Source organism: Fomitiporia mediterranea, assembly GCF_000271605.1.
Source record: "Fomitiporia mediterranea MF3/22 unplaced genomic scaffold FOMMEscaffold_6, whole genome shotgun sequence".
Taxonomy (NCBI): domain Eukaryota; kingdom Fungi; phylum Basidiomycota; class Agaricomycetes; order Hymenochaetales; family Hymenochaetaceae; genus Fomitiporia; species Fomitiporia mediterranea.
The window spans coordinates 3,027,024-3,047,665 of NW_006760391.1; the positions used below are offsets into that span (position 1 = coordinate 3,027,024).

General features: G+C 46.3%; 9 protein-coding genes across 9 annotated transcripts; 6 read left to right on the plus strand and 3 right to left on the minus strand.

Moving 5' to 3' along the window:
• Position 1: 1 nt before the first annotated feature.
• FOMMEDRAFT_140947 (uncharacterized protein) lies at positions 2 to 788 on the minus strand (the record flags this gene model as incomplete). Its single annotated transcript, XM_007266923.1, has 2 exons — positions 2 to 155; positions 206 to 788. One exon carries the CDS (start codon positions 786 to 788, stop codon positions 216 to 218), a length of 573 nt encoding a protein of 190 aa, XP_007266985.1. The 3' UTR covers positions 2 to 155; positions 206 to 215.
• Positions 789 to 1,065: 277 nt separating this feature from the next.
• On the minus strand, positions 1,066 to 1,843 carry FOMMEDRAFT_108448 (uncharacterized protein). The gene is made up of 2 exons (XM_007266924.1): positions 1,243 to 1,843; positions 1,066 to 1,192 (listed from the first exon to the last, which is right to left on the minus strand). The coding sequence occupies exon 1, from the start codon at positions 1,829 to 1,831 to the stop codon at positions 1,253 to 1,255; it is 579 nt and encodes a 192-aa protein (XP_007266986.1). The 5' UTR covers positions 1,832 to 1,843; the 3' UTR covers positions 1,066 to 1,192; positions 1,243 to 1,252.
• A 188-nt stretch (positions 1,844 to 2,031) lies between these two features.
• Positions 2,032 to 4,903, plus strand: FOMMEDRAFT_108449 (HbrB-domain-containing protein). The gene is made up of 4 exons (XM_007266925.1): positions 2,032 to 2,131; positions 2,497 to 2,864; positions 2,916 to 4,341; positions 4,417 to 4,903. Exons 1-4 carry the CDS (start codon positions 2,084 to 2,086, stop codon positions 4,639 to 4,641), a joined length of 2,067 nt encoding a protein of 688 aa, XP_007266987.1. The 5' UTR covers positions 2,032 to 2,083; the 3' UTR covers positions 4,642 to 4,903.
• Positions 4,904 to 5,875: 972 nt separating this feature from the next.
• On the plus strand, positions 5,876 to 6,753 carry FOMMEDRAFT_20426 (uncharacterized protein). The gene is made up of 3 exons (XM_007266926.1): positions 5,876 to 6,142; positions 6,217 to 6,378; positions 6,452 to 6,753. The coding sequence occupies exons 1-2, from the start codon at positions 5,905 to 5,907 to the stop codon at positions 6,345 to 6,347; spliced, it is 369 nt and encodes a 122-aa protein (XP_007266988.1). The 5' UTR covers positions 5,876 to 5,904; the 3' UTR covers positions 6,348 to 6,378; positions 6,452 to 6,753.
• An 805-nt stretch (positions 6,754 to 7,558) lies between these two features.
• Positions 7,559 to 8,158, plus strand: FOMMEDRAFT_28810 (uncharacterized protein; the record flags this gene model as incomplete). The annotated part of the gene is made up of 3 exons (XM_007266927.1): positions 7,559 to 7,817; positions 7,862 to 8,053; positions 8,121 to 8,158. 3 exons carry the CDS (start codon positions 7,559 to 7,561, stop codon positions 8,156 to 8,158), a joined length of 489 nt encoding a protein of 162 aa, XP_007266989.1.
• A 192-nt stretch (positions 8,159 to 8,350) lies between these two features.
• Positions 8,351 to 11,052, minus strand: FOMMEDRAFT_168289 (uncharacterized protein). The gene is made up of 12 exons (XM_007266928.1): positions 10,525 to 11,052; positions 10,168 to 10,474; positions 9,961 to 10,113; positions 9,642 to 9,897; positions 9,566 to 9,581; positions 9,418 to 9,517; positions 9,308 to 9,370; positions 9,140 to 9,256; positions 9,029 to 9,086; positions 8,687 to 8,974; positions 8,553 to 8,618; positions 8,351 to 8,491 (listed from the first exon to the last, which is right to left on the minus strand). Exons 1-12 carry the CDS (start codon positions 11,043 to 11,045, stop codon positions 8,448 to 8,450), a joined length of 1,989 nt encoding a protein of 662 aa, XP_007266990.1. The 5' UTR covers positions 11,046 to 11,052; the 3' UTR covers positions 8,351 to 8,447.
• A 909-nt stretch (positions 11,053 to 11,961) lies between these two features.
• On the plus strand, positions 11,962 to 14,138 carry FOMMEDRAFT_134353 (cytochrome P450; the record flags this gene model as incomplete). Its single annotated transcript, XM_007266929.1, has 10 exons — positions 11,962 to 12,039; positions 12,098 to 12,221; positions 12,280 to 12,424; positions 12,482 to 12,683; positions 12,767 to 13,165; positions 13,225 to 13,240; positions 13,290 to 13,399; positions 13,450 to 13,516; positions 13,573 to 13,707; positions 13,768 to 14,138. The coding sequence occupies 10 exons, from the start codon at positions 11,962 to 11,964 to the stop codon at positions 14,136 to 14,138; spliced, it is 1,647 nt and encodes a 548-aa protein (XP_007266991.1).
• Positions 14,139 to 14,469: 331 nt separating this feature from the next.
• Positions 14,470 to 16,646, plus strand: FOMMEDRAFT_20431 (cytochrome P450). Its single transcript, XM_007266930.1, has 9 exons — positions 14,470 to 14,696; positions 14,750 to 14,894; positions 14,952 to 15,153; positions 15,227 to 15,625; positions 15,685 to 15,700; positions 15,750 to 15,859; positions 15,910 to 15,976; positions 16,036 to 16,170; positions 16,235 to 16,646. The coding sequence occupies exons 1-9, from the start codon at positions 14,618 to 14,620 to the stop codon at positions 16,603 to 16,605; spliced, it is 1,524 nt and encodes a 507-aa protein (XP_007266992.1). The 5' UTR covers positions 14,470 to 14,617; the 3' UTR covers positions 16,606 to 16,646.
• Positions 16,647 to 17,670: 1,024 nt separating this feature from the next.
• On the plus strand, positions 17,671 to 19,930 carry FOMMEDRAFT_146898 (cytochrome P450). The gene is made up of 10 exons (XM_007266931.1): positions 17,671 to 17,745; positions 17,804 to 17,927; positions 17,984 to 18,128; positions 18,189 to 18,390; positions 18,461 to 18,859; positions 18,922 to 18,937; positions 18,994 to 19,103; positions 19,160 to 19,226; positions 19,279 to 19,413; positions 19,487 to 19,930. Exons 2-10 carry the CDS (start codon positions 17,837 to 17,839, stop codon positions 19,855 to 19,857), a joined length of 1,536 nt encoding a protein of 511 aa, XP_007266993.1. The 5' UTR covers positions 17,671 to 17,745; positions 17,804 to 17,836; the 3' UTR covers positions 19,858 to 19,930.
• The last annotated feature ends 712 nt before the right edge of the window (positions 19,931 to 20,642 follow it).

Here is a 20,642-nt window from a genome sequence, read left to right on the forward strand (position 1 = left end):
ACCTTTCATTTTCTTTTAAAGTATTTCAAGTCTGATTTCCTTCCTTTTCCCATGAAAATATGTTTGTTCAGCAAATAAAATCGTAATCAATTTCCAAAATCGAGTCCTGTCATATTCTTTCATTGTTTCTTGACAATTGTTCTCCCATAACGTGCCTATTCACCTTGTTGAGCTATTCTGGAGCTAAGAATAAAGCACACCTTACCTTAAGAATATTATGTTCTGGAGAGAGACTGAAAATCCTTGAGGTCTACAACAAGCTCGTCTTTGTCGATTTCGCCGTTCTTCGTCGGACGTGCAGCATATACCCCAACTTCGATCTCTCCCTCCTGTTCGAACGCCCATGTCACTTCTCTCACAGGCAACTCGTCGCGTTTCCCATTTTTCACGACGTATACAAATAGACTGGAGCCTTTTTCCGTCTCTGTGTTAATCTCTTCTCTTTCGAATTCAATAGTGACGGAGTCGGCATTGTCGTCAAGTGCACTGAGACTCCAATCCGCCCATTCCCGAGCAGCGACGACAGAGAGGTTTGCCCGGCCGCCTACATATTCGATTCCGGCTTTAGCCCGGGTGCGTTTCGAGCCTAGGGTGGATGTAGGAAGGAGAATGAGGAGACCGCCCTGATCGTATAATCTCGTCCATGGAGCAGACACGGTTACTCGTGCACGATGGAATGATTGGGAGTTTAGTTTCGTTAAGTGTATGGGTGCGTTAGAGACGTCTCTTGTAGGTGGTTTGCGCCATATGTCAGTTGCAGGACTTGCTTTGAGCTGGATAGACTCCATGTTACTATGTGATATTAATATTAATAATGTGGGGAAGAGTTAGCCGTGCGGAAGTACCGGATCAGGGCGGACCAAATAGCCGGCCATCAGGATACAGCAATCACCATGCTCCGAATGCAACACACAAAGGAGCTGTTGAACTTAAACAGGCTGATAAGTATTCAGACTGAGATATGGGTCAACTTGGTGCACCTATGCACTTGATTAAATCTAAGATGTTTAGTAATGAGCATGCATTTCTTTAACTTAGCACCCATTTCTTTCATTTTTTCCCGAAAGCATCTTAAATTCCTTTATTCTATGAAAGTGTAATAATCTAGATAGAGAATATTTGTAACCATATCTAAATCCAAATCCTAGTACATTGCTTCATTGCTTCTCAACAATTGTTATAACAAGATTGCCTATTCCTCCTATTGAGCAAGCCAAAAGCGAGAAATAAATTGCACCTTACCTTGATGTTATTATATCTTGAGCCTTTGAACAGATTGATAATCTTTGAGGTCTACAGATAGAACGTCTTCGTCGGATTCGCCATTCTTCGTCGGACGAGCAGCATATATCCCGACGTCGACGTCGCCCTCGTGTTCGAATGCCCATGTCACCTTCCTTGCGGGTATCTCTGCGCGATTTCCGTCTTGTACAAGGTATACAGACAAACTCGAGCCTTTGCCTTTCTTCGCATCAACTATTTCCCTTTCAAACTCGATGGTAATTGTGTCTGTATTGTCCTCGAGAGCGCTAAGACTCCAATCTGCCCATTCCTTTGCAGCGACGACGGAGAGATTCGCACGACCGCCTACGTATTCTATTCCGGCTTTAATCCAAGGACGTTTTGAGCCACTGGAACCAGGGAGGACAATGAGGAGTCCACCCTGGTCGTATAATCTTGTCCAAGGAGCAGACACGGTAACGCGTGCGCGGTAGAATGATTGAGAGTCTAGTTTTTCTAGTACCTGTGTGGGTGCGTTGGAGACATCTGTTGCAGGTGGCTTGCGCCATAAATCGGTACCAGGCGAGGCTTTGAGCTTGTAAGGCTCCATGAGTGTTGATAATAAAAGGGATGCGGGGAAGAGTAGCCGTGTATTAAAGCCGGATCATGGCGGGCCAAATAGCCGGCCATCAGCGCATCACAGACAGCGATCACCATGCCCCTACGCGACAGACCAGACTCAGATCCACCACTCCCGTCCACAACACACATACACATGCCCTTACTTACTACTCGTAGCGACACACATCCCTTACCCGCCAATTAATATTTATATTTATATCGACGTCGACAAGAGAGAGCGATGGCGTCACCGCCGTCCTCGTCCAAGATGCATGCGTCTCCGTCAAAGGTGAGTCCACACCGCATGTGCCCTTAGTTCCCCGTCCGTCCGCGAAGAAACGACAGAGACAGATCGCGGGTCCATGTCGCTGTCCCATCTCGTCTTCATCGCCCGTCCTGACACCGCCCGTCTACCCATCATTGATCCAGTTCACCGATGATCTCTCCGTTTTATACTCCTCCCCTTATTTATTCTTCTGTTCTATTTCGTTCTCCCTCTCTCGCTCTGTCATCACACCCGGGTGCTCTTATCTTAACTGACCACTTGCATAATTTGCATTTGCATATCTTTCGTTGACCTTACTACCACGCGTCTGCTCCACGATGTCGCACCCGTACTCGGGTCATGGCCATGCTCACTATTCATCATCAAAGGGCCCAACTCCCTCAGCGGCTCTGACGTCTGCAAATAGGACGTACGACGCAAAGCTCGTGCAGCGCGAAATGCTGCGTCTCGGAACACTAGCAGGTCAACTCCCTGCTGCGGCGTTCAACACTATTGCTGGCACTACTGCTGCAGCGCTTAACTCTGCTAGTACACTTGTACTGCCATCAGGCGGTGTCGCACCCCCGGGCGCCGCTGGTTCAACACACGGACACGGACATACACTTGGTCATGCACTTGGACATGGTCATGGTGGGACTTCTAATATGGGGATTGCGATGGGCGGAAGTGATGCGTGGGCTCAGTTACATGTCCATGTTCTTCCTTTATTTAATCATGAGCAACTACAGTTTCCAATGTACGTCATACGCTGTTCCTCATGCTTTTGATACTAAAGTCTACCTTGCAGAGAAGATCTTAACTTACTCGTCCGACGACATATCGAAGCAGTAACATCCGCCGGACCAGCTCGCGCACTCTCAACGCTCGAAGTAGACATAGCCGAACTGATCGGCGCCGGTATGACAACCCTCAACACCAAGCTCTCAGGCGTCGACGACGACAAACTCCCCGCACGGGTCGTCGAGCTCTGGACCTTCTTCTGGGACCAAGTCCTCCCATACGTCGAGGGTGTATTCATTCCCCTCCAAACACACCCTTTACTTCTCGCGCTCCATCGCACTCCGAAATCGCATCGTCCTGCAAGTCCGACAACGCTGACAAGTCCTGATGACCCCTCATCCGGAGCTCCTAGTACTACGTTATCCCCTATTGACGTACGAACCATTGCACTCCGTGCGTTCCGAGATAAGATCATTGTACCCGTTGCGTCGCGGCTTGAGACACGACTCATCGCTATGCGACCTGGTTCTTCCTTTTCGTCTTCGACTTCGACGAGTGTAACCGTACCCGGGACGAATATGAATAATAGTACTGCGGAGACGACGACTTATCAGCACCCGAGGTTACAGCAGATGTTGCTTGTTCTGCACTCGCAGGCTCAGAGATCACGTGTTGCGTTGAGTATTAATTGTCCGACACCTCAGCTCTCCCCGCAAGAACTTGTGATTCGGAGATTGTTGGATGCGTTACAGTCGCATCGTGCAGCGCTTTCCGGGACGGGTTCGTCGCTGAATGGGAAGAGTGGTGGTCCGCTGAGCCCACCCCGACATCGCCGCGCACCGAGCTTCCTCTCAGGCGGAGCACCGCGGGACCGACGAGGTCGAGTCGGGATTGGGCTTAACGCCGGTGCAGATTCGGATAAAGAGAACGCGAAAAGACGAGGCAGATACATTGACGATGCGACGTATCCTACACCCGGCCCCTCCGGTTCAGTGAACACCGCATCTTCCTCCTACACTATAGGCGAGAACAGCAGTGGGATTAACAAACACCGATTCGGGAGGTACGTGACCTCCGATTGGGACGAAGATGCAGAATGGGAAATGGGACATAAGGGTACACCTGGATCGGGGAGTTGGGATGGTAGTGGGACTGGAGGAGGGACGACTCCTCGAGGGAGGTTTAGTGCTGAACGCGAACGGGATCGGACTTTCTTAGAATCGTTGAGAAGCCCGAATCCTGTTGATCATGATCAACCTTCGTCATTTACAAGTTTCGTGCAGATTGAGAATGGGAGTGGGTTGAATGGGTTGAATGGAGGAGCGAACGTGGCTCCGGTTGTACCTGGAAGGAGAGAAGATTCGTTACCTGTACCGAGACCTACAGCGAGAGACGATGTTTTCTCTTCTGCACCTCAAACTCATACAGTGAACGGGAACGGACACGGACATACAAACTCTGGTGATAATCATTTAGATTGGGACTCCGCTCAGGTATTTTTCATCTATCTCTTCCATCCCTACCATCCAAATAAATCCACCCATCATCATATTAATATTAAAACACAGGCAGTCGTCGAACGAATGATCGGTCTAAACGCTGGAGCGCGTTCTGAAAGTCCCTCACATGCACACGGTCACCTCCATTCACATACACCCTCTCCCGCTCCCGCTCTTCCTGGTCCTGCACCTCCTCCTCCGTCAGCTGGTCCACCTAGTCTTGTGCATACGCAGGGACCGGGTCAAGGACCAGGACCGCCTCAGGCGGACTCGAGGAGGAGACGTATGACGTAGAAGGTTTGGTTTGGTTCGTAGTTTGCACGGTGCTGCTGAGATGGAGATCTAGTTGGTTGGATTGGCTTGTTTGCTTAGTTTTCACTTCACACGTTTTCATTCGTTTCTTGCTTGAATTCAGAAGGGGTCACGTATGTCGCTCTTTGGCGTCGTAGTCTTGCTGAGTCTCCTCATTTCTCCACCGCGTACTCCATCCTCACCACCCTATCTCAATTTTTTTTTCTGATTGAAATCTCACTCTGAAATCTCACAAGCATATAACGTGTACATACATGCAATAAACTAACTGCTGATTCATTTCTTTACCTTCAACATCAATCCTCTTGTGTGTCTGCTAATAATTCGATCCTCTGCTGTATCCTTTACAAGGACACGGACACATTCATTCACATACAACATTTCCTGCGCCTCCTCTATTGGCCGGTGCAGCATACTCTGGGTCATGCAACAGGGCCGCCTCAAGCAGGCCTGAGGAGACGACATATGAGCACCGATGAGATGAAGATCTACTTGGTTGGATGTCTTGTTCGCTTGATTTTCGTTTTCGTTTTGTCTTGAGAACGGGTCGCGTATGTGTCTCTTCGGCTAAGTTTTGTTATGTCTCCTCATTTCTCCACATTACTCCATCTTTTCTTGACTTTTTTCCCTCGCTTTGTTGACTTGAATCTCTCAACGAAATCTCACATCGCGTACGTATAAATGTCTCAATGTGTACATACATGCGATAATCTAACTGCTTAGCAATTTTTTTCCCTTGAACATTAATTGTATTTGGTCTGTGCTAATAAGTCACTCCTCTGTAATATCCCTTCTTCAAGCACAGGAAACCCAGCAAGACTCACTACAAAATTAATTAATTTCATTTCAATCTAGCCTGCTAGCGAGAAATAGAGTTTTGAGCGTGCACAGCCACATGCGATAGTGACGTCAGTTCATTTCGGATGACCCACACACCGGCCATCGCAAAGCACCTCAATGAAAGTAGCGCTGTGGGTCCTAATTATTGTAGCTAGGGAAAACAGTTTACCTGCAAGGTAAATTTTCTTTCTCCATACAGGCTCTACTAAAGAGCGGTGGAGCTAGAGGTGGGCTATATAAGAGGTGGTGCACGCTGTGTTGGCTTCTTCTCACTCACGACTTCGTTTCACAACTGTACATAGCCTTTCTGCACTTCTCGACTTCTTGTCTTTGTGACTTATCCTCTAACCCTCACAACTTACACGTTACAGGTTACACACTTCATATATTAAACTAAATACATCCATGGTCGTTACGCGTACCGGCTCACACAACCCCTCACACGCAATGGGTCTCCGCTCGGTGCTGAGGAAGTCGGCTACTTCGGAGGGTATGGCGAGGAAGCTCGATGGGTTGGGGTATTATGTGCCTACAGGGCATGAGAGAATTAACAATGTGAAGGAGGGAATGGAAAAGTACGAAGGCGAGGATGAGGAAGAGTTGGAGAAAGAGGAGAATGATGTTGATGATGAGACGTTGCGTAGTAAGTACCAGCAGTAGTTTCTTCTCTCTTCTCAGTTACTTACGTGTCCTTGCTTATTTTATTTATTATTGAAGATACCCACGCGAATGAGCATATAATGCCGAAACGACTCCTCAGACGACGAGCTTCGTCGAAGATGGCTTCTTCGCCTTCGTGCTCGGGAAATACGTGCAGTCCACACAAGCACGTCATGTTCGTCGTATGAAGGCATACGAGAAAGAAGAGCTCTTCACGAAGTACGTTCCTTTCGCAGCCCTCCCTACTTACTACGTATTGCTTTTCGCTAACTTGTTACGCTATGTATTTTAGAACCGAGGACATAAGGCTGTGGTGGTTAGACGGCTTCCCGCACTAATACTCCATGGCAAAGCTTTTTCCTAGGCAGCAAGGATACCCAATATCCGTTTCTCCTCGTGCAATTTCATTCCCCTTTACCCGAGGCTCAATACCATTCGTATACAAGCCTCTTCCCTACACGTAAATTACCTCATAAAATAAACTTACCCTACTCCATCGTATATTCTCATATAGTCATCCATTTCACACACACATAAGTAGTGTTTTGTATACCGTATACCTTTCCTGTAGCCCTGATATACTCCACGTTTGCCCTCGTGATCTATTCGCCAATCAAAACATATCATCTGTCATCTGTGTTGTTTGTGTTGAACGCGTGGTAAACTCTGGTGGGGACGGCGATACAGACGAAAGAGCGTCAGTGACGTAATTGCAGGTCCAACTCATTAAAACATATCTCGATCAGTAGATTATCGTGTTTAATCACACAGCTCATCTTTCGTTTGATTTGCTCCGGAAAGGAAACTGGAAAAGCCTATGTCTTCAGGGAAGAGACACGGCCTTAGTGAACCTGAATGTCGAAACGTTGAAATATACAATAATAGTTTGAGGTATGGCATAGTATGGTATATTAACCTGCATGAATCCCTGAGCCAAACTACGGGTTTCAAGCTCGTGTTTATTTCGTATATAAAAATGAGTAAAGGTGTGCAATTCAAAAACGTAAGGAACGGAAGAACGGGAAGACCAGTCCGTTCGACGCTCCGCTCGAGAATGTTCCCCATTTTACTCCGTAGTCATACCAGTCATGCTTGTACTCATTTTGAGTACACGCGTACCAATGCTTATATGCGCGGCCCTGCGGGGACTTACGGGCCTGCCGGATAGTTTTCTTCTTCTTCTTTGCGCGTGTAAAGTATAAAGATCAGGGAGGAAGGGAATGAGATCGTGTTTGGGCTATACGTCACTTGTACTATCCCAATTTTTTTCATCCTTCCCCCCTACTTGCCCTCTCTCGACTACGCAAGCAAAGTATTTGCTCACTCCGTAGCGAATTCCGAATCAGTATATTAATACTAGCAAGAAACGATGCCACTTTTCCCCTCACGCCGTAACTCAATGAATATTGCGGAGGTACTACAGGTCGTGCATAACCCTCGCACGCCTGAAGCCGCGAAGCAACAGACGCTCCGCCGACTCGACGGCCTCGAAGGTCGACGTGCTCCCATACCGAAGCGACATTCAATGGATCACAATGACCGAGGACGTGAGAACCAGCGGTCAGACGAGCTGGATAAGAGCAGAAGCTCAAGCGCGGGCCCCGGTGAGCGAGGCCGAGTTGCGATGACTGAGGGAGCCTCGCCTCTGCTGAGCCGCAGTACGTATATCTGAGCTCAGATCTATTATATTATTACCCAATAGAGCTGACTACTGGATATTCTGGCTCGTTGTTCCCAGATGGCTCTCCGCCAGTTATCCATTCACGCACAAACACAGAAGGGAGAGGAACTCACAGTGATCCTCCTTCGATGTCTCGTTCACCCTCCGGTGGACGACGACGCGTCACTTTCATGGACGAGTGGGAACTCGCCGGACAAGACGTCATCCTCAATGGTAGGTTCCTATACATAGAGCTTTCCAGAAAACACTGACATGTCTATTCCCCGTGTTTGAATTGCAGAGGAAACGTCGGACCGCGATGCGCTCCGACAAAACTGAGTGCCACCCGGTGCCCGTGCCGATGTATATATTGACGACTTGATGACTGTATGTTGATGACTGAAGGTAGCATTCCTTCATTGTACTCCTGTACTTTTCTGTATTGCTTGTATCCTTTAGCCTAGCCAAGTTATTTAAGCATTGCCTCAGTAAATCCTTGTGGAAGGTGACTGCGCCGCAAGAGGTTAATAAAGCTTATCAGAAATCTCCTAGTCATCAATCAACAGAGCATTTAAGAAAACCAAGAATTTAAGATCTAGTCATCAGTAACATCGTAAAAAATATGAGTCTAATATCCAGCGGCGATCCCATTCTTCCTAGAGTCGCTGGCGGCTATGAGGGAAGAACGAAAATGAAATTAGTAAGTGCTAACGAGAATAGTAATTTGACGAACCAAATATCGTAGCCCCTTTCTTTACTACTGCTTGGACAACGGCAGCGACGCGATTTACGTCAAGAACTGAAAACAATCAGCGCAGTTCAGGTCAATCCAACTATTCACGAGGGTCGTGTAGAAAAGGTACGGACCGGTGACATTATGGCCCCTCTCCCTTAATCCATCAATTGTTTCCGGCGGAAGTACATCGTCCACCTCAACATCCATCGGATATAACTGATCATGTACACGACCCCACTCAATCGCTTGACTAGGATCTAAAGCCCAGTCATCGATCCCTAAGATGACTTGCAGAACCGACGGGAAGATTTTAGTTCCGCCGGAAGCTCCAACAGCGAGGTAGAAAGAACCATCCTCGTGTTCGATTATCGTTGGGACAGTAGACGATAAGGGTCGTTTTCCGGGTTCGGGATAGTTATCTGAAATCAGTGGAGTTAGAACAGCTCAAGCGAGATGAAGTGGAAGTTTCTAACAGGGTGATGGCCAGAGACCGAAAGCGTTTGGTGTACCAGGTGTTGAGAAGTCGTCCATCTTTTGTACGTAATCAGAATTAGAGCTCCACAAAGTGAACGAAGCTAGCTTACTTCGTCATTGAAAAGAATTCCTGTAACGGGATCCATGATCTGGGACCCAAATATCAAGTTGACGGTACTAGTGAGCGCGACGGCCATGCCGTTCTTATCGACAACCGAGGTGTGACTCTAAATTGCTTATCAGCAGCAAGTTCGATAGCATATAGTCATGAAGCTTACCGTGCCATGGTCAATAGGAACATCATAGACAGGGTTATAATAATCAGGGGTGTGAGTCGTGCCCTTTTAACGATGAGTAAGACTTGATAAATGATGAGAGAGATACCCACATCGGTCAGGTTCACAGAAATGAGTTTCCCGAATGACTTCGTTGCAATTTCGTCTATCCGTTTGGTATCGTTTGTGAAGGCCGGATCGCAAAGCTTCGTTCTACGGAGTTTTCAGTCTATGGTCCATGGTATAAACCTGATGCCTCACCTAGCAGCAAAACCGACTGAAATGTAAAGGTAAACCAATCTGGGAAATGAGCAACAGCAAGAATATATGCACATACATTTAATAACTTCCACCAATCGGTGTGTATTCAACCCGTTACGGCCTTCGCCAGCGAGGTCGTATCGTTCAAGTAAATTTAGCATATGAAGTAATACAGGTCCACTCGTCGGCGCGTGAGGCGTGTATACCTTCCGTCCTCTGTACGTGCCAGTCAGAGCAGGTTCGACTTTAACACGGTACCCTTCGAGATCCGCGTGAGTCATGATTCCGCCTGTGGATTGGATAGCAGAAATCATCGCGTCCGCAATTTCGCCCTATTGCGTTCACATGATAAGGTAAGCAAATTTGCTGGTCGACAGAGAAGAAATGAGTAAAACCTTGTAGAAAGCGTCCACGCCTTGTTCAGCGACGGCAGCAAGTGTCCGAGATAAGTTGGTTCGCCTGACGATTTCACCCTCGCGCAGTATTCTACCTTCTGGAGCGAATATAGTAGTCCAAACAGGGTCTTTGAAGATTAGCTCCTCGAACCACTAGAAATAGCCATCAGTCATGGTAAATCCGAAAAGTATTCGAACAATACTTACTGGCAGCCGAATACCAAGCTCTTTCCCAACTTTCCACCCAGCAGCAAGATCTACACTAGGTTGCACAAGTTGAGACCACGGTAAAGAACCCCAGCGCGAATGTGCTTCTGCGAGGCCACGAATTTCCCCGGGTACACCGACCGAGAGACCACCGAACATAGCAGAACTTGGATCCTCAACGAACATGGTCTTGTTTGCCAACGCGGGAGCTGTTTCTCGGAAGTCGATGGTCCATACCTCCGAAGATGCGTTTGGTGAGGTCGAAGGTACGCGCACGGTCATGAAACCTCCTCCGCCGATGCCCGACCTTTTGTAATAATTAAATCATGACAAATAAAATATAGGCATTTCACGCACGAGAATAGATTCACGACGCCAATGCAGAACGTAGTAGCTATTGCTGAATCTACGGCATTTCCACCGCCTTTCAGAACGTCGACGCCAATTTCCGAACATAGTCCATTTTCACTTGCAACTGCTCCATGCCTAGCTTGTATGGGATACGCCGGATTGCGTTGCTTTGTGTCTCCACTTGGTGGAGATGGGGGAGCAGGATACGGGCCAGTCGGATGGTTTACTTGGTCAAGAAGAACCGTAGACAAAAGGATGATGCAGATGAGCAAGACTGCACTCAGAGTAACGAAGAAGACGGTCTTCCATATTGGCACTTCCTGTCGCCGCCTTTGTCGGCGGTGAAGAGGCAAGTAAAGAGCATCTGCTTTGTGGAAATTACTGCCGATAAGCACGCTTTTGCCTATCCGAGAACTAGGGTCGAAGGCGGGTGCGATGGGGCCATCATAGAGGTCTGAAGCCGAGTGCGATCGTCGCAGAAGAGGCTCAGACTCGACGGCTGGCTCAGCGAAGGTGACGCGAGGCATGTCGACGATGGCGAGCTCGTTGCTGAGCTAACTTCATGCCCAGGGTATATTCATATTCTATTGGTGGGAGTACATAAGCCTGAGATAAACATGTTGAATGCACTTGTTCACTCCTATCGCATGTCGGTGCGGAGACCGAGCTTAGGTCACGTGGAATATATGAATCGCGTGGGTAAATGATCCTTTTTTAGCCGTGCAAACGCATAAGTAATTCCCATTCATTACATTTACAATGCTTCATTTACAGCCGTTTGCAAATATAATGAGACTTTCTGATTTTGAGCAAAGTGAAGAAAAGTAAGAAATCACATGATTTTTTGAACTTAGCGAGGAAAATAGCAAGCACGAGACAGAGTGAATGAGATGCGTCGTGCCAGCGTCTGTGCATACAGTCTACCTCCTGCTACCTGTCCCTAACTTTTCAACCTGTCTATTACTATTCTATATTACTATAATGTCTTACTTCTATCAAAGTCGCTTCTCCTCTGCTGCTATTGTGCCGAGCAGTTGTTGGGCGAATGACATTGTCTGTTTCTTCCCAGAGTTTGTGAATGTGAAAAAAAGTAGCCCGAGAGAATCTCACACAGTTTAGAATGCTGTCCAAGCTTAGAATATTGAGGTCATACAGTCTTAGACAGCAGATTTTGAGGTCTCTACTGATGCGGTGGTTACCCATGATTGTAGCAGCTCAAAATATATGCATAGATGCTGGCACGACGCGTCTCATTCGCTATCTTGTGCCCACGAATTTCCTCTAAGTCTAAAAAATCATGTGATTTCTTACATTACATCATGTCGCTCAAAATCGAAAAGTCTCATTATTTATGCAAACGGGTGTAATGGCTGCATCTGTTCGATCACTGCCCGCAGATTCCGGCGTGGATGAACTGCCAAACCCTGTTCTCTTTCAACCACCATGCTCGCGCTGCTCGCAGTCGGCCTACTTTCTGTTTACCTTCTAAACCGGGCGTACATCGTTATTCAGGGTCAACTGGTAATGCATACTGTACCATTCTCATCAAGTTCGCATAAAAGTTATATTGGATTCTTAGAGTCATGACAAGTGTCTTCCGCGGCTTGTAACCACAATTCAGCCAATGTCGGCTTTGGGTGCTCTGCTCCCCAGGTCCGCATTTCACCGCGGGCTTGGCTTCCCGTGGTGGGAGAGGAACACATGTACGCTGCCCTTGATGTGCTGCTTCTTGCTTGGGCCTGGAATGAACACGGTGAATAGTGTACAAGAATGCAAATTTGAAGGCAGTCACTGTAATACCATTCTTCTATGGGCGGGATATACTTTATACCTCAAGCCTGTCGGTCTTTCATCAATGTCTGGCATTCAACTCGCCTTTCAAGAAACCCGACATGGGAGTGCTAGAGTAGGCTGTTGTCTCGTCTTTTCGCTTCGCTTCGTTCTTACGATCGATAATTTCCAGAATTATGGGTGACAATGTTGTCACAACGGAAGGTGAGGCGTGGAAGAAACACAGACGCATCACTGGACCGGCTTTCAACCACGCTACGTATCGGAACGTATGGGAAACGGTTGCAAGGGTCTATGAAGACATGCTGAATCAAGAAGGCTGGAGACATGTCGATGAGACTCCTGCTGCAAACTTTAACCAAGTTACGCACAAGGTAAATTGCGTTAAACGCTGATCACTGCAGAATAACGATTCACACAACCCTCATTTTTAATAAACGTTCTGTTTTTTTTGTAGCTTGCACTCTTCCTCATTGCGATCGTGGGCTTCAACATACCCATGTCCTGGTATGAACCTCCACGCGACGAGAATGGACGTCTCTCCGTACAGGCCATGGTCTTCGAGGTTGCGTCCTACATACTTCATCGCAGTCAACTTCCCAAATGGTCGTATTCTCTTGGTTTCAAAAAATTGAAGGAAATTGATGAGGCATATACTGTATTCGAGCGCTTCATGTATGAACGTATCGGTGAACGTGAGGCTCAACTGAAAAAGATACGAGCGATGGAGGGAAGTACAGACGAAGATATTGCAGATAACATCAAAGATGTTTTCGGCAGACTTGTTAATGCACGTCTTGCGGATGGCAAATACGCTTTATCTGATGAAGAAATTATTGGAAATTGCTTTGTTTTCGTGAGTTTAATAGCCATAATGGTTGAAAGCTCATAATCGAGAGTCTAATTTTTGCTTAGACTTTCGCAGGTCATGGTACGAACTAATTTACAAGCACTTAAAAAGATGTTGACATCTACTGCAGAAACAACTGCAAACACGCTTGTAATGACGCTATCCCTCCTTGCTTTGCATCCCGACAAGCAGGACTGGGTTTATAGCTCAATTAAAGCCGTCATTGGTGATAGGACACCGGTGAGTACATCAGAAATTTTGTCTAGAAGGTCATACATTAATTTTGCTAGACGTTTGATGATTACGATGAACTGAGTGCTGTGCTTGGGTGCTTCTTTGAAGGACTGCGGATGTACCGTAAGTAATCCTTTTGATACGTCTCTTTATATCTGACTAACTGTTCTGCATTGTAGCTGCTGCATACATGTTGGCGAGGGTAGCTTCTCGAGACTGTACACTTTCACTGCCCCGTAGGGATAATCCAGATGTTGTGGAACAGATATTCGTCAAGAAAGGGACCCCAGTTAATCTTGACCTGATAGGGATGCGTATGTCGCCCATAATTTGTCGTTAACGATAATACTAATTTCTTCTCCCTGAACGTCCAGTCTACGACCCTCAGACTTTCCCAGACCCAGAACAGTTCAAGCCAGAACGATGGGTTAAATCCGGAAAACCCACTTCCGCATCCTCGATAACGAAAGATACAGATGCCGGTGAAGTATCCGGTTCTGCACCAGCAAGTACACTCGACGGTTTCGTTGGGTTCTCTTTCGGCCCACGTACCTGCCTCGGACACAAGTTCGCGAAAGTTGAAGGAGTTGCGTTCCTCACATTATTACTCTGCGAATGGCGTGTCGAACTTGCTTTGAAGGATGGAGAGACGAAGGAGATGTGGAAGGAGAGGGTAATGAATCCTTCGTTAGCGATGACGTTGACCGTTGGTGAAGTACCTTTGAAGCTCGTAAGGAGGAAGTAAGGAAATGATCTTTGGACGTTGTATAGCTTATATTCTTTTGGTGGAGTATATAAGCCGATATAAACATGGTGAGATAAATGCACTTACTCACTCCTATTACGTGTCGGCGCCGGGACCGGACTTCCCTGCGCTTGGATCACGTGGATGAGAATCCCGTGCCGGGAAAATATCCGTTTTTAGCGACATCATAATCTTCATTATCCCACTTCTCTTCGTTTAATGGCTGGAGCCGTTCTATATAACTACCCGCAGATTCTGGCGCAAATAGGCTGCCAACCACTCTTCTCTTTCAATCGCCATGCTTGTGCTGCTCGCAGTCGGCCTACTTTCTGTTTACGTGCTGAATCGAGCATACATCGTTATTCGGGGTCAACTGGTAATGCATACTATACCTTTCTCATTGTTTTCGTCGAAGAGTTACACTGGACTCTTAGAATCATGACAAACGAATTCCGCGCCTTTTGACCACGATTCAACCAATGTCGCCTTTGGGTGCCTTGCTCCCCAAGTCCCCGTTTCACCGTGGGCTCGGCTTCCCATGGTGGGAGAGGAACACAAGTACGCCTACTTCGATGAACTTGCTCATGTTTGGAATGAACATGATAAATTAGTGTACAAGGATACAGACCTGAAGACGGTCGTCGTAATACCTTTCTTCTATGGCCGGGATGTACTTTATACCTCGAGCCTGTCGGTCTTTCATCAATGTCTGGCGCTAAACTCGCCTTTCGGAAAGGGTGACTTGGGAGCCATAAAGTGAGCCGCTTTCCCATATTTACATTTTGATTTCCTCCTATCTCTAATAACCTTTAGAATGATGGGCGATAATGTCGTCACAACAGAAGGTGATGCATGGAGGAAACATAGACGCATTACTGGACCAGCCTTCAATCACGCCACCTATAGAAACGTATGGGAAACGGTTGCAAGAGTGTACGATGACATGCTGAACCAAGAAGGCTGGAAGCACGTCGATGAGACACCACCCGCAAACTTTAATCAAGTTACGCACAAAGTAAGACTGCGTTGAATGCTGAATAATACACGATAATCAATACATCGTACACTCATGTTCTCATCTTTTGCAGCTTGCGCTCTTTCTCATTGCGATCGTGGGCTTTAATATACCCATGTCCTGGAATGAACCTCCACGCGACGAGAACGGACGCCTGTCCGTACAGTCTATGATTTTCGAGGTCGCTGCATATATTCTTCATCGCGGTCAGCTTCCCAAGTGGACGTACTCTTTGGGATTTCAAAAGCTGAAGGACATTGACGAGGCTTATACCACGTTTGAGCACTTCATGCACGAGCGTATCTTGGAACGTGAGGCCCAGCTGAAGAAGATACGTGCAATGGAAGGAAGTACAGACGCAGATATTGCGGATAGCATCAAAGACGTTTTCGGCCGTCTTGTGAATGCACGTCTTGCTGATGGGAAATATGCCTTAACTGATGAAGAAATCATCGGTAACTGCTTCATTTTCGTGAGTTCTATGGCTACAACAGTCGAAGTCTCTTACTCAAGTTGCCATCCTTTGTTTAGACTTTCGCAGGTCATGGTATGGAACTAGTTTACAAGTATTTTAAAAGTGCTTACGTCTACTCTAGAGACAACCGCAAACACGCTTGGAATGACACTATCCCTCCTTGCTTTGCATCCCGACAAACAGGAATGGGTCTATAACTCAATCAAAGATGTCGTTGGTGATAGGACACCCGTGAGTGTATTGCAATTTTCGACCGGAAGGGCAAACACCGATTTTACTAGACATTTGATGATTATGATGCGCTGATTGCTGTACTCGGATGCTTCTTTGAGGGGATGCGGATATACCGTAAGTATTTCTTCTAATGGGTCTTCTTCTTCCGCCTGACTAACTGATCTGGGTTGTAGCTGCTGCATTCATGATTCCAAGGGTTGCTTACCAAGACTGTACACTTTCATTGCCCCGTAGGGACAATCCAAATGTTGTGGAACATATATTCCTCAAAAAAGGGACCCCAGTTAACCTGGACCTGATAGGGATGCGTATGTTGCAGAAATAATGTTCCTTGCAAGCGAGAATTCTGATTTTATATCACCAAATTTCTAGTCTACGACCCCCAAACTTTCCCAGATCCAGAAGAGTTCAAACCAGAGCGATGGGTCAAATCTGGAAAATTTACATCCGCTTCCTCGATAACGAAAGATACAGATGCTGGTGAGGTATCTGGGTCTGCACCAGCAAGTACACTCGATGGTTTCTTTGGGTTCTCCTTCGGTCCACGGACCTGTCTCGGACACAAATTCGCAAAAGTCGAAGGAGTTGCGTTCCTCACACTATTACTCCATGAGTGGCGTATTGTACCCGCTTTGAGGGATGGGGAGACGAAGGAGATGTGGAAGGAGAGGGTTATGAACCCAACATTAGGGATGACGTTGAATGTTGCTGAAGTACCCTTGAAGCTTGTGAGAAGGAAATGATCTTTGGGCGCTCTTGTATCTGTAATGTGGATCTGTACGCCAATTGAATATTTCTTTTGACTATGTTGTTCCAAAATGGTTATACGTCGTGCAATTCGATGTGAATAGGTGCACTTGTTTATTAAGTGCATTAATTCTTGCCTGCACGCAATTTTGTCAACAACTCGTTCCTGGTCTGTATGTCATATGACAAGCGGTTTTCTTAGATTTATCTGCTTTAATGTATAATAGAATAATTCCCTCCTCATTTTATTTGCAAATCTGAGTGGTATGCACTATGGTACCTCAATCGTGTAGTGTCTTGATGCATGCGACAACTCGAGACGGATCACGTGAAATAAATACTTATTTATGTGGGGTTTACAATCCTATTTCTGGTGTGTCGAAGTTACTTACAGCCGTTTGCAAATATAATGAGACTTTCTGATTTTGAGCAAAGTGAAGAAAAGTAAGAAATCACATGATTTTTTGAACTTAGCGAGGAAAATAGCAAGCACAAGACAGAGTGAATGAGATGCGTCGTGCCAGCGTCTGTGCATACAGTCTACCTCCTGCTACCTGTCCCTAACTTTTCAACCTGTCTATTACTATTCTATATTACTATAATGTCTTACTTCTATCAAAGTCGCTTCTCCTCTGCTGCTATTGTGCTGAGCAGTTGTTGGGCGAATGACATTGCCTGTTTCTTCCCAGAGTTTGTGAATGCAAAAAAAAGTAGCCTGAGAGAATCTCACACAGTTTAGAATGTTGTCCAAGCTTAGAATATTGAGGTCATACAGTCTTAGACAGCAGATTTTGAGGTCTCTACTGATGCGGTGGTTACCCATGATTGTAGCAGCTCAAAATATATGTATAGACGCTGGCACGATGCATCTCATTTGCTATCTTGTGCCCACGAATTTCCTCTAAGTCTAAAAAATCATGTGATTTCTTACATTACATCATGTCGCTCAAAATCGAAAAGTCTCATTATTTATGCAAACGGGTGTAAGTTCGCATTGATTCGTCTGATTAACACCACACCGGCGCTGATGGCCACTAAGTCCTCCTCTTTCAACTACCATGCTTGTGCTGCTCGGTATCGGGCTGCTTTCTGTTTACGTGGTGAACCTGGTATATATCTTCATCCGAAGACAACAGGTAAGTGCACGATGTAGTTTCTCATTGCTTTCTTACGATACTTAGCCTGAACCCTCAGAGTCACGACAAACGCCTTCCGCGGATAATAACCATGATCGAACCAGTGTCCCCTCTGGGTGCCCTGCTCCCCAGGTCCCGGTTTCACCGAGGGATCGGCTTCCCATGGTGGGAAAGGACCTCGCGTGCGTACGCGTACTTTTAGGATCTCATACCTGCCTTGAATGAACACTCTATATAGTGTACAAGGATGCAAATTTGAAGACGATCGCTGTGATACCTCTCTTCTATGGCCAGGATATGCTTTATTCCTCGAACATTTCAGTTTTTCATCAGTGTCTAGCATTAAACACGCCTTTCGGCAAGCCCGATATGCGAATACTAGAGTTAGCCATTGTCTTCTATTCTCGCTTTGCCTATCCTTACCTTATGATCACTTTTCTCAGGTTCATGGGCGATAATGTGATCACAACCTCAGGTGAAGCGTGGAAGAGACACAGGCGCATTACTGGACCGGTTTTCAATCACACCACGTATCGGACAGTATGGGAAACGACTGCAAGCGTGTATGATGACATGTTGAACCAAGAAGGCTGGAAACATGTAGATGAGACTCCTGTCGCAGATTTTAATCAAATTACTCACAAGGTAGGGCAATGCTGGAAAGTGAATAAAGACTAATTCACGCATCTGATTTGATATTATCATTTTCTCGTAGCTCGCACTTTTTCTCATTGCGACTGTGGGATTCAATATACCCATGTCTTGGTACGAGCCTCCGCGTAACGAGGAGGGACGTCTCTTCATACAGTCCATGGTCTTTGAAGTCGCATCAAATATCCTGCTTCGTAGTCAACTTCCCAAATGGTCGTATTCTCTGGGGTTCAAAAGGCTTAGGGACATTGACGAGGCTTATACTACGTTCGAGCACTTCATGCGTGAGCGTATCTTGGAACGTGAAACCGAGCTAAAGGAAATACGCATGATGGGAGGAAGTTCCGATGCAGATATTGCGGATGGCATCAAAGACATTTTCGGACGACTCGTAAATGCACGCCTTGCTGATGGAAAATATGCTTTAACCGATGAGGAGATTATCGGGAATTGCTTCGTTTTCGTGAGTCTATAAACTACGATTATATAACTTAATCTCATACTCGAGGCATCGCTTTCGCTTAGACATTTGCGGGGCATGGTACGACATTAATTTACGAGTTCTTCGTTCTTCATTTGTATTAATACGTACCTCAGAGACAACTGCAAACACGCTCGTCATGGCACTATCTCTCCTTGCTTTGCATCCTGGCAAGCAGGATTGGCTTTACAACTCAATCAAAGCCGCTATTGGTGATAAGAAACCAGTAAGCGAGAGTTAGGCCCTCAGTCCAGTAGAGTACACACCGATTTTGCTTACTAGACGTTTGATGACTATGATACACTGGGTGCTGTGCTCGGATGCTTCTACGAAGCACTTCGGATGTATCGTGCGTCAGTCCTGTAGCGCATCTTCTATCTAATTAACGACTCAAATTGCAGCGGCGGTATACCTGATGGGAAGGGTTGCATCATGCGATTGTGCACTTTCTCTGCCCCGTAAGGATAACCCAAATGTCGTGGAACAAATATTTGTCAAGAAAGGAACTTCGGTAGTTCTGGATTTAGTGGGAATGCGTATGTCTTCGAAGACTTCTCCTCCTTGAATATCACTAACAATAATTCTGATATTGTTCCGCTAAATGCATAGTGTATGACCCTCAGACCTTTCCAGACCCAGAAGAGTTCAAGCCAGAACGATGGGTCAAATCCGGGAAATTCACACCCGTGTCCTCGATTACGAAGGATAGAGATGCCGGCGAGGTATCCGGATCTGCACCCACAAGCTCACTCGACGGTTTCGTTGGATTCTCCTTTGGTCCGCGCACCTGCCTCGGACACAAATTCGCGAAGGTCGAGGGAGTAGCGTTCCTCACGTTATTACTCCGTGAGTGGCGTGTCGAGCCTGTTTTGAGGGACGGCGAAACGAAAGAGATGTGGAAGGAAAGGATAATGACCCCTAGATTGGGGATGACAATGACTGTTGGCGAGATACCGCTGAAGCTCGTTAGGAGGAAGTAATGTTTGCTATATATTTGTCGTGATTTCTGATTGTGTATCTATGAAAGTTTCTTACTGCAAATCTAGGCATAGACCCGATTTATCAAGATCAAGAATGGAACGGGCTTAGCGGATTAACTCTAGAGCGAGCTGCCATACTACGATCAAGCATATGGGCACAGAAGAATTTGTACATACTGTACTCATCCTATTCGGTTCTCCCATCTTTCTCGAGGTACTAACTCTGTATTTCCCTTATCAGCCTGGTCCGTCTTCCCCAGTTCCTTCTGAACAACTAGTGCTGCTACAGACAGTAGCATCAAGTCTCATAGGTAATCGGGTGAACGGAACTCACCTTTTGCAAGGACTACTTAGACGTGCCCGCTGGTATCTTTCTGAGAGCATCCGAACGGGAATTACTGTCGGACAACCCAGCGCCAGCGCTGATCTTTATTCTAACAGTGATATGATCCTGCTCATAACACTGTAAATCTTGTCCAATACGTCATCATACTACCTGTCAAGACTGCTGTTGCACATAGCCCTGCAAATCGACATAAATCTTAAATCTAAATTCTTCGGATCCACACGAAAATCTACACATATGAAATTCAGCGCCACATGCTTTTTTCTGATGAATCACCATGAGGAAGCTAAGACTTATATTAATGTTGAAACCGTTGACGATGCCCAGACCATTGAACATATGGTCTTTTCTTATTTTGAAAAGCATGCATATGTTTGACCTTTACTTGGATACCAGTCAATTTTAAGTATCACAGGCTTGGTATCTTGAATCAAGTACG